At 44.2% G+C, this 17,377-nt stretch overlaps 1 protein-coding gene across 5 annotated transcripts in view; it reads right to left on the bottom strand.

Annotated features, from left to right (window-relative positions):
- Positions 1-17,143, bottom strand: part of CRSH (Ca2+-activated RelA/spot-like protein) — a 55,089-nt gene extending 37,946 nt beyond the window's left edge. The window contains exons 1-7 of one of the 5 annotated variants that reach the window (XM_087377628.1): positions 17,023-17,143; positions 16,809-16,928; positions 15,315-16,465; positions 12,631-13,566; positions 12,181-12,456; positions 11,226-12,080; positions 11,019-11,085 (exon numbers count right to left, since the gene is read on the bottom strand). In XM_087377628.1, coding sequence (XP_087233754.1) covers positions 11,019-11,085; positions 11,226-12,080; positions 12,181-12,456; positions 12,631-13,566; positions 15,315-16,274 — 3,094 coding nt within the window. In that variant the 5' untranslated portion in view covers positions 16,275-16,465; positions 16,809-16,928; positions 17,023-17,143. The other 4 variants (XM_087377650.1, XM_087377655.1, XM_087377637.1 and 1 more) reach the window with 4 other exon arrangements.
- Positions 17,144-17,377: the final 234 nt, after the last annotated feature.

Here is a 17,377-nt window from a genome sequence, read left to right as displayed (position 1 = left end):
CTGTCGGCACTCCGGAGGTGAAGGGCAAACTCAACCATGATGAAGGCTAGCACTAAAGGAGAAGGCTAATCAAAAAGCGTCAATGGTCCAAGTCCATCCCAAATGATCAACCGCTTTGATCCTCTACAACTCTACCAATTCGGGTGTTGTAGGAAAAGAAAGGCACCTACTCCAAGTGCCCTACCCTAGATGGCCATATCCACTCTCGTGTCCCATTGCACCTCGCACCAAGGTCTATCCTACCATAACCAGAGGCATGTACCTAGATGAATCCAGAAACATTCCTAAACTCATCCTCTAGAAACACAGCATGCAATTTCAATCTAATGATAGTCACTCATAATGTTGAAAACCAAAAACTCCATCACGCATAGCAGGGACTAGCTATTATGGCATCCCCACTGACGTCATCAGCACCCAACAACGGGTGTAGACCATAGTATAAAAACATGCTCTCACACATACAAATCCACACACACATACTTGAGCATACATTTATACAAAGTCTTCGTACTGAGTTTCTGTGGGCACTCCGAGGTGAAGGGCAGGCTCAGCCATGACGAAGGGTAGCACTAAAGGAGAAGGCTAATCAAAAAGTAGTCCAAAATCTCTTCATTCAAGCTACAACTACTTGTAAAGTCTAAACGATTCATTTTAGTCTCTCCCAATCAGCATCTAAATCTAGCTAATAGGGAAACGCACCATATAAGATAGAAAGAATTATCGCAATACCAACAGGCCGCAACATGGACGAAAACTTCACAAGGCGAAATTTGCATGTCCACTAATACTGCAGAAGCATAAACCTACATGTATCCAGGAACATTCCTAAACTCGTCCTCTACAACATAGTGCAATTTCAATCTGATGATAGTCACTCATAAGGTTGAAAACCATAAACTCTATCACGCATAGCAAGGACTAGCTACTATGACATCCCCACTGATGTCATCAGTGTCCTCCAAACTATAATGAAACGCTTTGGGATCGATGATCCAATTCCAACCACTCTGATTCTCTACCACTCTAAAGTGTCTAAGACCCTTCATCCCTCGGGTCTATGTCCCCCCAGTCTGACTCCATCTTAAGTAATCCACTCAAGTCCACACTAAAGAAAATCAAGTAGGTAGAAGACTTTGAGAGCAGCTCCTGTCCTAGAAAACTACATAAACTAGTGCGGAGGGTCTGTGGCATCTATGGCCCGGTCAAGCCTCTCACGCCATGCCTATGGAATGGCATCCTCAATCTCTTGCATTTTGCTGCCAAACCCTCTCAGGTGGGCAAGAGTGTTCAACCTCTCCTCAAGATACTAGGAAAGCCGACTCCATACCCAAGCAATCTCACCACTCTGTGGTCCCATTGATTCCAGGGAGGAAAGGGTGGAGAAGCAGGTTGATCTTGAAATGCAAAGCACTCTCTCCATCATGAATCCTTCAAAATGTTGTTCATTTTTCTTATGTTGTGTAGTAGAAAAGAGTGTAGAGATACGGAAAGTGATGCAAGATATGGTCTTCCAATGGGAAGAGTACCCAGAATCAATATTATGTTGACTATTGCTCAAGCACACAACACATCCTACTACGTACCAGGTGGATGTGGGTGAGGTCAGTAAATGTGAACAAGAAGACACACAACAAGACATGAAGAGGCTCACACCTCTTTGTACAACCCCATTTACTCAATTGGGATACACTTGGCCCTTAAGGCCTTGGACCTTCTAAAAGTGTACTCTAGTGTGTCTACACCCACCTAAGTTCCTGATGCATGACTCTTTTCATTTCAGTCATAAAATAAGTGTTAGATGTCCAAATTGGTGCCATCTGATGCCATGGCTTCGATTTGACAGGCCATAACAAACTCGATCGGTGCCCATCATAACTACAAGCATATGTCACACCCTCGAATTGTGCATAATGTGATAATATTCTAATGTCTATTCATTAACAAAATAAACATCTTTCTTGTCATGACACTCCCTCTTGATTGGATGTGCAGAAGTCCTCTTTTCAACTATCTCTTGCATCTTTTGAAATATATCTCGCCTCTTTCTCTTGCATAACCTTTCTCTTTTTACTTTTGCATTTGCATCGCCTCTTTATATTCTGCAAGTATCTAAGGAAAATCTAACAAGAACTCTTTTTACATCCATTGTGCATCACTGGCTAGTTGGTTTTTTACTCTTCACAGATACATATATCTATTTTTTCCACAAGTACTCTCCTCTTGATGGTACACAACCAGTTCTGGAATAAGAACTTAGACCCATCTTCAAGTTCGGGTTTCTCTTCGTGCTAAATGTCCAAAAATGTCACCCAGCGGCCCAATTGGTATGCACAGGGTATTTCCAGGTTCTTTTTGCAGGCCTTCTGGAAGGCCTTGTGGGAGTGCTGGCGGCCGCGGAAGATCTCCTACTTCCTGTGGCTTCTTGCCCACAAAGGTCTTCCAGTGGGGAGCTGGTTGCGGAAGATAGGCCAGGACGGATGCTGTCAGATCTGCCACGAGGACGAGGAGTCACCTAAACACTGCCTGTGGAGCTGCACTCGCGCCCAGGAAGTGTGGAGGTGGACTTTCGGGATTCTTACTCGCGCAGCACCGGAGCTAGGTCTGATCACTTGGGGGCGCATTCTGTTGGTGCAGCACAGCACCTGGTTTTCATCACTTATTCGAGGCTTGCCAGCAGGACCCCACTTTCCTTATCACACAGGGGACGTGGGGGCCGCTCGAGGGTATCCCGCAGCACCTAGCAGAGGCTGATACAGGAGTTCAGGAGAGGCAGCCAGTCTGGGAGATTATTAGCAGCATCGCAGGATGGCACATTTGGACCTCGCGTTGCGCGCAGATCCTCGGTGGCACCTCCTTATTGACTGCCCAGATCATGACAGATATCTGGAGTGAGATTATTCATACACTCAGAGGCCAGTGGGACCAGATTCAGGGAGATTCCCGGGCCGGCCAGGAGAAGCGGAGACGCTTCCTCCGGGCTTGGGACACACAGGGCCTCTTCTTCGAGCAGACTTCGCAGGGCCTTCGGTGGTGCTACTCACCACCCCATTGGCTGTTCATTCACACTCGCCTTATCCCTCCGTGAGATAGTGATTTATTTTGTACCTTTTTGGGCTGTGTCCGATTTGTGAACGCAGCCCGTCAGCTACAAGCTGACCTTTTGTATCTTGCTCTCGAAGTAATATAATTAGCACTGTTTTTTCGGTAAATGTCCAAAAATGTAGAAGTACCACCACGGTATCTCTTCAATTTGCTCACATGAAAGACATTCTTGATGCACCACTTAACTGGTAATCTCAACTCGTATGCTTGAAATCCCTCTTCCGGATACAATGCTGTTGAAATCATCTTCTTATTGGCTGCCTTGGATTTGCGAACCTAGGCCTTCTTGACATGTTCTTTTAGCTGCTCAAAAACCTGTAATATATCCTCAACCAGTTAGCAGCAAAAACCAAAAAAAAAATCACCCAAAAAGTATTAAAAGACAAACCATAAATGATTTCAAATAGGGCTTTCTTGGTAGAAGTATATCTAGTATCTCAACTCATGTTTTTTGGACATTGGCCATTCAATTATGGCCTTGACCATTTTGGCATCAACTCGAATTCCCTTTGCAGACACTCTTGAAGAACTCACACTTCTTTGTATTTAGGAACAATTGATACTTCCTTAGGAACTCCATCTCCCTAACAAGGTGACCCTTACGTCCCCAAGTTTATTTAAAGCCGATAATATATACACATGCGATAAGATCCTTCCTTATTTTTGACCAATAATATCGCTGCTCCAAATGGAGAACTACTTGATCAAATTAGGCCTTTCTAATATACATCATCACTCTATTTTTCTACCTCCTCCATTTCTATCCTATTCATCGTATAAGGAGCTCTACATAGAGAAGAATTCTTTCGTTCTCTATCCACATCATCACTCTATTTTTCTACCTTCTCCATGTCTATCCTATTCATCATATAAGGAGCTCTACATAGAGAAGAATTCTTTCGTTCTCTATCCAATCTCTACAAGGAATACAACTATTCTCTATCCATAATACAACTATTCTCTATCCATAAACCCTTACACCTTGGAAAGGTCATAAGTTCCCAAGGTGTTGGCTAAAAGGATAGCATTCACTATTGATTCAATAGTCGCGGTAGATTTCTAGGATGAGGACCCTCACCCTCCTGCTTGGATGCATTAGCTTCCCCTTTGATTGAATTGGCAATTTTAGCCAAAATAGTGTGCTGGCAGTGCCTACTTCGTGCTACTAGAAGGCTGGAGTATATGTTGCCGCAGTAGTAACACGACAAATGCAATAATGCAAATCAGGATCCACGGTACATTGATAGTGATGCATTATCTCGTATGACAGATCACTAAGAGATCACACCATTAAAAGGATCTAGACAATTATGCCATATATGCCCTAGCATTATGTCTCTTGCATTCAAAACATTTGTGTTCCTTTATCAATCTTTTCTTTTCTTTTCAAGAACTTGGCTGTAAATTCAGCAATACTCTCATTGTCAAATTGCCTTAACCTCTCCAAACGGAATGTCAAGTTCTATTCATGCCTTGGTGGCATGAAAGTGACTTTCAGCGTTCCACAAACTTAGCCCATTCAAGGATAAGCTCTTTGCCTATTTGTAACAATGACCACCACATTACAGCATCCTTTTCTAACTGCAATGTAGCAAGAGCAAACTTCTCTTGATCGTTCTTGCCTTGATGGACAAAGTACAGCTTGAAATGACGGATCCAATTAAGGATCTTATCAGTCTCCCTTGCTCCATCATATTTAAGGAATTCAATTCTCTTTCGTGGTTGAAACTTGATTCTTTTTTGAAAAGTACTCAGCTCTTCCTCCCCAAAATTTAGAACTCTCATTGTTCCTAGCTTTGTCATTAGGGACTCCTCAATTATATTATTAAGTTGAGAAACCAGCTTATCAATGGGAGACCCTTCCTCACTTCTCTTTGCATTTGATGGATTATAACCCATGTGTGTACAGTTTTGAGCTAAAGGTGTAAACTCTTCACCTTGGTCTTGGATGCACTCATCTCTCCTCTCATTTCCAAAAGAAAACTCTCTATCCTAAGATTCTTGTTGGAAAGAGGGGGGTAGCTCTATTCGGGCATTATCGTAGTTAAGGTGTATAAGTTCCACCAGATGGATCCTCTTCAAGAGGAGGTGATGGTGTTTTTCCTCTCTTTCGTTGAGGCAAGGGAGGAAATGGGACAAGTTCATTATTATGCATCCCTTCCCCTTCTATTCTTTCTCTTTACTGATAACAAGAATTTGACTTGTTGTAATCTCCAAACAGAAATTTATTTCACAGAAAAACTAAAATATTGTAGGTTAGTGGTACTTATCTGTCTCCCGCTTCGTTTATGTCAAAAACAAGCTGAAATAACCCTTTTTCCCCTGTCTTTGGCTGTAAACTAGAGCACTGAGTTTAAATTTCTTAGTTTGAGTGAATCAGAGATCTCGATGTTGTTATAGGGGATATATGATGGGCAGATCACCCCTTAAAATCTTGTCTTGATACCTTGTCTTGATCCGACTTTTGTTAGGGAGAACGAGGGGGTCCTATGACAATTTAATGGCACATTTACACAAGGGGGAATCACCCCGTTAGGATACCCATTCACCGTCGAAAACCAAAAAACCCTGCTCCACAAAACTGAATACTTCAGGGCCTTCCTAGCTGGGCCGGATTTCCACTCTTGTCACCCTTCAATCACTCTAATGTCCACAACATTGTCTTGCCGCCTTAACAAATTTCACTTTGCTTTAGCATCTCCACATAGAACCTGCTCTTGGCTATTGAATCAGCTCTTCAAACGTTGCTTATTGTGCGCCATGCTGCTATCTGCTCATTTCTATCGCACCTTATTCTGGCACCACTGTTCCACGTTGTCTATCGACACCTTAGATCCACGTTGTCCATCTATCGCCTCTGTTCACACGCTATTCTAACCCGCACACCCTATTTGGACCCTTGCCGTGCTACGTCCTTGCTCCTTGCTTGCTCAGAAAGTGCTTTGAATACCAAGTGAAATGCAAAAGTATATGCCTAGATGAATCCAAGAACATTCCCAAACTCATCCTCTAAAAACACAACATAATGCAGTTTCAATCTCATGATAGTCACTCTTAAGGTTGAAAACCATAAACTCCATCATGCATAGCAGGGACTAGCTACTATGACATCCCCACTGACGTCTTCAGCGCCCAACAGTGGGTGTAGACCATAGTATAAAATATGCTCTCACACATACAAATCCACACACCCACACATACTTGAACATCCATTTATACAAAGTCTTTGTACTAAGTTCCTATCGACACTCCGGAGGTGAAGGGCAGACTCAATCATGACAAAGGCTAGCACTAAAGGAGAAGGCTTTTCTTATGTATGCAGCACGCAAGAGTGTAGGGATGGAGAAAGCGACATAGAATATGGCCCTCCAATGGGAATGAGGATATGGCCCTCCAATGGGAAAGAGCGCCCTGGACTGTATTATGTTGATTATTGCTCAAGCACACGGCACATGCAACATGTGTACCAAGTGGATGTGGGTAAGGTGAGTGACTGCAAACAGGAAGACACACAATGAGATATGAAGGGCTCATGCCTCTTCATACCATCCCATTTACTCCAAAAAAATTGTTTTCCAAAGAAGAGCTTCTATTAAAGATTGAAAATACCCATACAAATCAGCAAAACCAGAAGGTGCTGATCATGGAAAAGAAAATAAAAACTAGTTATCACAAAGAAACCAGCCTGTTTCCACAGAACCCAGCTCACTACCTAGGGAGTCCATGTAACAGGGGCTAACAACCAAGGCTGTGATCTATACATCTAGCGAATACCTCTCGCAATAATGATGTGAAAAATGCATGCACACCAAGCCTTGTAGAAACACTCTCACCTTTCGGTGGTCGCTCTAAACCTGGAGTATCGCGCTCCCAGATAACGATCAAGGTGAATATGATGTCATGCCAAATGACAAGGGTAGCCACCGGGGAGACCTAATGACCTATTATCACTTGATTGCAACAGGTGACGCAGGTGTTCCAAGCAGTGATGCTCGAAACCATTTCCCATTCATTATCCTCTAGCAATGTCGGAGGGCATACTCCGGAGGGAGGCGATCTGTCATATGCCTCAATCATGGAGATATGATGGCTCTGAATCCTGTATGCTAGAGAGCTAGATCAATGCGATCCATGCCATCATCCCCCATGTGAAGTTCTGCTGCATCTGTTGTGTGCCGACCACAATTCTAAAAGCTGTTGCCCATATCCTCTGCACGGCTGGACAGCCCCAAAGGCAGAGAGGGATCATCTATAACACTCCGCCTGTACCTCCGCCTGTACAGCAAAGACACCTGCCATCCCCGCATCTGCTACAACCAAGGGCCAATGGGCAAGCCTCCATCTGCCACCATCCAAAAGAAAACTGATATCTTTCATGGTCTCTGGCTGGTTGAAAGACGTGAAAAAACCTCATGGGGAACATCCTGCTCAACCCAATCGCCCTCCCTTGATACGGTCTAGGCTGCTACATCTAGCTGAATGCATCCGCTGATGCAAGTCATGTATGAGAAAACGGGCACCTCCTCGCCCCTGTCTAAGTGCACTACTCTAGCAGGCCAAAACCACTCACCCAAGTCGCACTGGACATCCCTAAGGGGCCCAACCCTCCCAAATCCAAAGGCGCCAATGTGCTCCCTCCCTACATGATAACACTATGTTTGGGTCAATAGTCTGGATCCCGCCTCACCGGCCTAGTCCACTGCCACTGTAGCCTATCTAAAACTGCCTCATCTTGCGATCCCTCTCTATCTCAACCTACAAGAGGCCTCCTTGTCCCACTTTGTAGTATTCGCGACAATGGTAACACCCACGGGACTGCAGAAGGAACTGAATCCTAAGAGGTACCCATGCCCTCGAGAACTATCCAGACCAATGGTGGGGGGGTCCATGTATTGCTCAAACCCTCCCACCACAAGTCGTGAATTGTTGTGTCAATCTGTGTCATCCATAAAGCTGCCCCCCTTTGGAGCAAGAGGGCCTACAAACCTAACTCCAAACCCCAAAGCACCTCACTCGGCCACTCTACCACTATGCCCAGCACTATGAGTCCGCTGACCTAGCATACATCCCTCTTAATCTCAGACCCCTAAGTGCCAGGCTCATCATCGAGGGGAAACCCGTTTACTCAATTGGGATATGCTTAGCCCAATTAAATTACTAAAGTTCCCCCCTTGAGGTCTTGGACCTTATAAAAGTGCACTCTAATGTGCCTAACATATGACTCTTTTACTTCATTGATAAAATAAGTGTTAAAAGTCCAAATTTGGTGCCATTTGAAACAATGGCTTCAGTTAACAAGCTCAATCTACTCAGATGATTCAACGCCATAACAATCTCAACTGGTGTCCATCATAAAATACAAACATACCCTACACCATCGATTTGGCGCATAATATAATAATGTTATAATGTCTATTAATTAACAAAATAATCATTTTCCTTGTCATGGCAGGTTTACTAGCGAAGAGGGAAGAGAGAAAGTATTAGCAATAATGGGAGAGGAGAGGAGTCGACAGTGGCGAAGGGGGGGGCAGTGGAGGCTAGGACTGTGTTGGGGGCAATGACTACGAGGGTAAACAGTGGAGGGAGTGATCTTTGGCATTGGCCCTGAAATGGTCAAAACCTACTCAATCTCTCGAGGCACTACCTCTGGTGGAGGATTGAAGAGCTCCTCCCTCCCTAGAGAAATTGGTCGCTTGCAATGAGGCACCTTCGGTCGCCCCCCTCTTTGCAGAGAGGCCTTTGGATAAGGTTCCACCCTCGCCTGCAGTACCATCTCCTTCGGTAATTTGTTGCGTGCTTGCCAACTTTCTTACCCCCCACTCTACTCCAAATCCCCTCCGAAGGGGCAACCCAAGAAGGGGGGCAGCTATGTCTCTCCGCTAGGTGGGGGTGTGTCCTACGCTCTTGTTGATACTCTATGGGACCCTGGGGGCGAGAGAAGGGATGTCTACCAAGGGATGAAGAAAACCAAACGAGGTCCAAGGAATCCACATGGCCCCAAGTGGTATCCAAGGAGCTAAGACGGAGTAGAAAACCCCCCTCCCGTAGATGGTGACCTCTTGGATCCTATCTTGAACTTGTCGTCACATGGGGGTGAGGCCAACAATGTGTCCCACCACTACTTGATTCTGAAGAGAGAGAATGGCTTTTTGTACCTGTTGTTTGTCCTCTGGGAAGAGGGAGATCTAGTGTTGCCATGTGATCCCCTCTTGGCTCGATCGAAAGGTCACCTCCTGAATACCTACCCTTTGTCAAACAAAACCACAGCCTAGCACTAGCAAAAGAAAGAGGAGGGAAAAGGGAAAAGGAAGGGAGGGGAGAGGTAGGCCCAAACAATAATAATAAAGTAAAGCGTTTTTCTTAGGCATCGCTGGATTGCGGAAACTGTTTGCACATTGAGCAGGCATGGCAGAATCACAAAAATTGGAAGCAAACACCCTAAAACAGGTGAAAATAGGGGGGCTGACAGCTGCCAGAAAACCCTCAAAGGGCTTGGCAGCAAGGCCCTGGGTAGACAGATTGGAAGGGGGGAAGGGCCCCTTGTGAGAAAGCGGGGGGCAGTGTAGGAAGAAGACCAGCCCAAAGCGGGAGGGGGAAAGAAGGAAAGGGGATGAGCAGGAGAGGGGAGCGGGAGGGGAAGAAAGGCAGGAAGAGGAGGGACAGGCTAGCAGGGAGGAGGCAGAGCAGGCAGCAGTGTTTTCTCAACTTTTCTCTCAGCACCCAAAACTCTTGTCATTGTGAGACTACAAACTTCAAAGTGGCTTCTAGGCAAAAAGAAAGGACAATGCTATCCAAGGAAGTACAATGAGATCATGAAAAATGGTACGCGAAATCTCATGGAGTTGCCACAAGGAACTCATAGTATGCAAATGGATCTACAAGATTAAAACAAGTCGAATGGCAGCATCAACAGTACACAGCTAGGCTAGTTGCAAGAGGCTTTGAGAAATAAGTGTTCAATGTAACATGACATCTTCTCCTGCTGAATAGACAAACATGATTGTAGCTGCATTGGCTGTTTACTATAAGGGGCGACTACATCATTAACGTGTGAGGGGAAAGAGAGTGTAGATGATACAATTAACAGAATATGAGCAGAAAGAGAGTCTAGATGATACAATCAAAAGAATATGGATACAAGATCTAGTGTGCTAACGAACGAAGGCACTTTACCATCTCAAACAAGCACCACGGGCTTCAATGGGATTGGCAAACACTTTCAATAAAAGCATGTTAAAAGTCATCCACATCCACATGTATAGTTGTTGAAGGACACCATTGTTGCACTAAGGGAAATACGAACCACAAAGCACACTGATTCACTCTTGTCAGACCTGACTGACTGATCACAAGTCTTGTTTTGTTGACATCAAATACTAATGCCGGCTTTATCTGGTCTTGCTAACCAAGGCTTTTCACCTCCCTAGCGCTGATATCATGCTAGAATAATAGGTCTAGCATTGTGCAAAAGTAAAACTCCAAGCAAATCTCTAAGAAAGTCAAGGTTGACTTTTTGGAAAGTCATTGATTTTGACATTGACCAACTGGTCTACAAATGACTTTGACAAGCCAACCTGGCAGAATCGGGGAGAGAGGCATCATACCAAAGTCATGTGATTTGACCATCAGCTCTCCAAACAACAAACTATTAAGCAAGAGCAGCCTCACCTCCTCATAGGCTCAGCCAGGATTGGAAAAGAACAGCAACCTGACCACATCCCTTGTTGTAGGGCAGCAATGTTTTCAACCTTACAAAAGCCACTGGCTATGCAAAAACATCATAGACTTCTCACATGTAAAAACCATATTCCTATCTCTATTGCTAAGTGGCTTGCAGTTGTGTCAAATATCACTGTCCAATCCTTGGTTCCATTTTCAACCTAATCCTGGTAAAGCTGCTATGTGCCTACCGCGTTGTCTTTGAACATAAGCATACTCGACCAGCACATTCGTATCACCAGGGTATTCCTCGTATAGCTGCAGAAAAGCACAGAAAAATGGAAACAAAGCATCAGAGCAAGACAGATTTACAAATTCAGAAGGAATAAATTTAGCCAGAAAGGATAAGAGACCATTGCAGAAACTCAAAAGACAATACAACTTTCTCATAAGACAACCTGCTGTGCAAGGTCATATGCATTTTCAATATTTCTTGTGGCAATAAGGTGGCGCAACGTCTTGAGTCCCTCTTTCAAGTTCAAGGCCTTTCTGCCTTCCCTTTTTAAATAAATATCCGAGTCCTCGCTAGCTAGCTTATACCCATCACCAACTCTCTGCCCACCTGATGAAGACACTAAGCTGCTTGTTGATTCCCCTTTTAGAGCAGCTTCCTCTCTCGATACATATTGAACATTAGGTGTATAGATTGGTCTTGATATACTCAAAGATTTTGTTCGAATAGTAGGCAATTGAATGCTCCTTTCGTGAAGCTCGCTAGCACTGGTACTGCTCTTTGCAGAATTCTCTACCCTTTCCATTCTAATTGCTTCCACTTCATTCAATGTCAATAATGAATCAAAGCTTGGAATATTATTAATTGAATCCTCTGTTTTGATGGAATGTCTTTGGTTTGACGATGGACTCTTTGTTTTCTGACTTTCATACAATGACTGGAATGCAGAGGGATCAGGCCATTGTGGGAGACTCTGCAACCCATCCTCACCTGACCCTGTGGCCTTTGATTCAGGAGAAGTCTTCCTAGCTGGAATATTTACCAAATTTGAAGCAGTAACCTTATGAATGTCCCCTTCATGGGCTGACTCCACAGGAGAGTTCAGCGCCAATGCATGTCCCTTCACTGAAATACTATCCATACTTTCATTTTGACCGTGTTCCTTACTGTGTATTGGCTGATCCGAACCATAAAGTTTATGTTCAGAACTAGCACTACCAACGTCTGACACTCTCAGTTTCCAGCCCAATTTACTGCTAAACTGCTTATCAAATCCTTCAAATCCTCGTAAGAGACGGACCTGCCATAACCAATAATTTGTTAAAATCAACCAAACCTAGAGTTACGCTGAAGTGGCAAGCATGAAAGTAAAGCCTTAACTGCAAAACTGTACCATATACCTGTTTCTTGAATTCTGCAAACTCATCTGCACTGACAGAGCCATCCTTGTTAGTGTCTACTAGTTGCATTAATACCTGCGCCTCATTCCTGTCCGCTCCTAGCTCACCCAGCACTTGTTGAAACTCAGAAATGCTTATTTCGCCATCCCTATTCTTGTCAAATAGCATGAAAACCTGGTCATTGTCAGTGAGACCGTTGGGAAGCAAGGCCCACTCCTTAAGGGATAAAGCTGCACGTTCAGCGGCAGCTATCATCAATTTCTTCAACTGTTGTACCTGCAGGTCCAAACATAGACCAAGCATACATATAATATAATTAGGGAAGCCAGGATTGGAGATGCTCCAAACACTAGTTGCACGAAGGTTGTATACACATCACTTCTGCACCTTTCTCAGATTTATGAAGGTAGATAAGAGAAGGATAAATTAATAAACAGGTAGTATCCCCACCTGTCCTGGATCTGTAAGTCCCCCTTTGTACAATGAATGTGAAGCGTCACCACCATTAGCCATAGAATCCATAGTTGAAGTTCGACATTGCAGTTCCATGGTTGGTTGCTTCAATTCTGAGCTAGTTAGGTAGAGAGCCATATGCAGACTCTCATACCCATTGGACTTAGGCTTTGCAATGTAGTCCTTTAGCCTTCCCGGAACTTCCCTCCAGATGGATCTGGCAATTTCAAGTACCCTGTAGCAAGCCTCATGTCCCCTCACCTTGGAAGAATCGAGGCTACTTTTTGGAGTCACCACAACTCGTAAGCCAGCAATATCATAAACTTCCTCTGGTTTGCGGCCATCTTTCAACAGCTTTTTCATTATGCTGAATCTACTTTTCAATCGGCCAGAGATTGTGAAGCCCTCGGTCATAGATTGGAGCTTTGTATCATGCTCAAGAGCATTAGACAAACGCTGCTTGCACTCTTTCAGTACAATGTTTCCATCCTGCCATTGACTTCTAAGCCAGTTGTCTAAGAACTCGTATGAATCTGGAAGAATGACTTCAAAGGCTAGGTCCTCAAGCTCTGATGAGACATGTTCTGATCCGATTGCATGAGCAAGAGGGGCATGAATCTGCAATGCCTCCAAGGCCAAAAGATGTTGCTGATACCTGGGAAAATCTTGCACATGCCTCATCTCATGCAGACGAGCTGAAAACTCTATAGTTATCGCACGGATATCATGATATGACAAGCAAAATTGCCTAACTGCTCTAGCACTTTCGTCATCAAGAATGTCCATCCGATCAAGGGTGCGTCTGAACCGCATGCAATCGTGCAGAAGTCGACTGACATCACTACCAAGTTGTTGCTCAACTGTCTTGATGCCCAGGAAACTTTTTTCTACCACAGTGTGGAGAAGACCAGCAGCCATAACTCCCACATCCATCTGAAACTTTAGAAACTTGTATTAGGGAGTCCATTGGTTACACAAATAAATGTATAAAAGTTAACTGGCAGAGTTATTTGCAGAGCCTCTGAAATGGAAGCTATCATCGTACATACTTTAAATTAATAGCTCTTCGTCAACTCAGTAAAAGCACATCAACCTAAATACAGCCACCCAGAAGATTGAAAAACCTTTGACTATGCAGAAAGAAAACCAAGCCTGCATGCTTGTGTTACACGTGATACCCACCCACTGGAAGATAGTCACCCACAAAATAAACAAACCTTCGAACTCCTCAACAATGTTATTCCCATCCAAATATAGTCACTTTCCTTATTTTTTGAATACCACTCTCACTTCTAATACCTGGCACCAGAATATACACCTATTCCAAACAAATCTAGAGAGTGATTCTAATGATACTAGTATGACCGCCCAGGCAAATGTATGCAACATATCTTTGCCCCCCAAAACAAAACTGTTCTTTTTTATAGTTTTTTTCGGTATACACACAGTTTCTTTTTTTCGGTGAACATTTATATTACAAAGTAGTACACACCTTTGTAAGATTATAATATATCCAATCGTACCAGTTCTAAAGTCCAGAACTTGAGAAGTTTTAGCAGTTGGGGTTTCTGCACCCGCGTAAGATCTTTCGATATAGTTGAACAGATGACCGCCACTTGGAAAAAAACTGAAAGATAAGAGACGAATGATGTTTGCAAGATTGGGTCCCAACCTTGCAAATTGCTGATACCTGTGTCTGGAGTTTTCTTTAAGATTTTATATGTACTATGTCTGACCATAAACAAAGGATGTCAGGTGAATCATGAACAATGGGACGACTTTTGAATACAGTGAGCATTCACTCTTTTATGAGAGATTTGCGAAGGTAGGACTCAGAACTTGGCATCAGGTAATAAATGTTTATGCTGTACGAATTACAATTTACTTTAGTAGAGTTCTAGGATATCGCGATACATGATAAGAGTTCAAACCATACTGCAAGCACATGCAGAAGTGATTTTGAAGGTTGAGACCTATCGTTCCCTTTTCATTAGGCAATGAAAGTTTCTATTGTATGAATTACAAACTAACTTAAAATTCCAGAGAATCAATTATCATGACAAGTATATGTAAGAGCAATTCTTAAGGTTTTGAAAATATCATATCTTTCGATCACAGAAATTACAGCTGAATAATGAGATAACTTGAAATTGCATAAGCCATATCTGTTGAACGAACGTTTTCACAAATTGTGGAAGCGCAAAAGAAGGCAGGTTATATCCGCATTATATACATGCCTTCATCACATTAACTGATAGGGTGGGTAGCTTTCAAATAAGTCCATTATAGATGCCTTCATTACACTAACTGATAGGGTAGCTTTCCAATAAGCCATGGCAGTCCTAAAGGTTAGATGTTTCTAAGACCCTGGTATGGGATCTATTCTATGACTTCTTTACAAGAGAGAGATTTTCTTTCATAGATTGTCAGAGTCATAAACGAAATATGGTCTCAGTTTAGACTCTGCTTATCGGAAAGAAGCTGAGTCTTGGGGAATTCAAGAGAGAGATATGACAATTTAGGACAATGGGTGAGACCAGTCTTATGCAAAGACTTCTTGTAATTCAATAGAAAACTGTCCTAAACTTGACCAATTAGGACGCTTTAAGGCTCAGTGGAAATCACCCTTTTAGATCACGACAGAGAGAGAGAGATGCTGAAAATATACTCCGCTTGGTTACCTGAAGGTCGGCAAGGGTGTAAGCCACTGACAAGGAGCGAGACAGCATAGGCCGGCCATCGTCAGAAGCTCGTTGAATTGCTGAGAGTGCTAGTTTCAAGGCTGCAAACAAATGCTGTGTGTGCTTGACCGATGTAGAAAGGGGGGCGAGCCTTCCTGCTAAGCCATCCCAGGCAGTTGTGAGGTCAGCAACTAGCTGACCCCCTCCCGAGAGCTCTGAAAGGGAAATTGGCCATTGCTCTCGAAATGGCAATCCCAGTGAGTGCCGCGAAGCAAGTGAATTTCTTTTATCGTCATCCACAGAAACATGCTCTTCTTCGGACCTGCCATTCAATTCGTTTTCTCTTAGTAGAGCTGCATCAGATGCTCCATTTGCTATCATTGCCTCCGATTGCGCTAGATTTGCAGCATCCCCTTCTGACCTCAGTTGAACTTCTCTAGTATCTGTGTTGGCTCCCTTATCTGACTCCACCTCCTGTGCAGTAGGTGCCTGTAGTTCTCCTAGCTTTGTTTTACTTTCTTTCGCCTTCTTCCTGTTCTTACGAGGCCCGTTTCGCTTCTCTCTTAACAAACCCAGTTCTGTGTCTAAGTCCACCAGTCCATCCTTCCCAATGATTTCGATATTCTTGCGACCCATTGATTTGAAGATCCCTTCATCTGGTTCTTTGTCAAGCACCAACATCTGCGAATCCTCCTTGTCGCTAGCTTTGGCCAAAATAGAAATCCTTTCAGGCTTTCCTACAGTTCTCAACCTTCTCCTGCGAATGTTCCCTCCAATACCGTGCCGCCGTGGACTGTTTGGTGCACAAAAGAGCAGAGTACATTTTCCTAGTACAAGCTTGTCGCGAAGTCCAAACCGCAGACCCGGAAGAGTTCTCTCTGGCCGATGATGACAACCCGTGTGCGTCAAAAGAGCAGGAACATTCGCAGCATAGACACCATTTGCAAGAGACAAAGGCATGATCCTGCGGAAATTCACTCGCCCCGACTTGTGCAAGCTTCTCGCTCTTCAAATAAAGGTGAGGTCCCCCCTTGCAGCTGCAGGTAGAACCTTAGTCAATCCGTCGTTTGAGGTTATATTGCTTCTTGTCTTACGAACTGCAGCGCTGATTCCAGTTATCGATTGCTTTGACATGCAATTACAAGTCAGTTCTAGGGTCGTTTGTCGATTCACAAGGAGCAATCGCAATATCGTTAAGTTGCAGTATTGCAGTGCAGTAAATTGTGAGCTCAAAGTAGCTAGAAGATGAAACGGCAAAGCGAAAGCAGCCTGCGCAGCGTTGTATGAACGTGCTCTATCAAAAACTAATGTCCTATCCACGCTTTATCTGAGCCATAAAGATAATCAACCTTATCCACATTTTCACGAATTTACGGGATGAAGGCTCGCAGGGGCTCAATCCAGCCAAATGGCAATGCGGTTCTCAGGCCTGAAAATTCTTCCTTTGCATACGATTTCTGCCCACGTATGCTTGACCAAAATGCGGGGAGATACCTTCATAATCACGCCACAATGCCTGCTACTTGTCTACTCGGCGCCTCAAGCAGAGGGACGGAACCCTCCGCACACGATCGCAACCAAAAGGGCGTGACGCTGATGACGGATCTTTGCGGTCTTATTGATTCACAGCCGTCAGTGGAAAAAGGCTCAAAGGTTGCCACACACGGCTCGATGGACAGCAGAAATGACGGCGACAGGGCTTACTCACCGGAGAAACGCACTCTTCAACCTGGGAGGCAGCCTCCTCGAGGAAGTGGGTAGGGGGTCTCCAAGCTGGGCTGGATGAGGCAGAGGCGATGCGAGCAAGGAAGGCCAAAGGATGGCGAGATGATGTGAGGCTCCGAGGGTGAAGAAGCAAAAGAATGAATGAAAGAGAGGCCCCGGGCCTGTGGACGTGGCCTCCCCTCGTCCTTGTGGCACTCGCTCACTCCATTTGTGTCGTGTGTGCCTCCCCTTGCCACACTCTTTTAAATCACACACACGTTCTTAGTTACGCTATTCTTGTTGTTGCAAGGGAGCGAGTGTCACGCGCGTGCACACACAACAAAGGCCCTGCTAAGGTA

The sequence above is a fragment of the Dipteris shenzhenensis genome, chromosome 1 (genome assembly GCF_047967505.1).
Source record: "Dipteris shenzhenensis isolate YYH24624 ecotype China chromosome 1, Dip_SZ_1.0, whole genome shotgun sequence".
In the NCBI taxonomy this organism is placed as follows: Eukaryota; Viridiplantae; Streptophyta; class Polypodiopsida; order Gleicheniales; family Dipteridaceae; genus Dipteris; species Dipteris shenzhenensis.
Note: the sequence above shows the minus strand (reverse complement) of the source record. Positions and strands in the feature narration are given on the sequence as shown.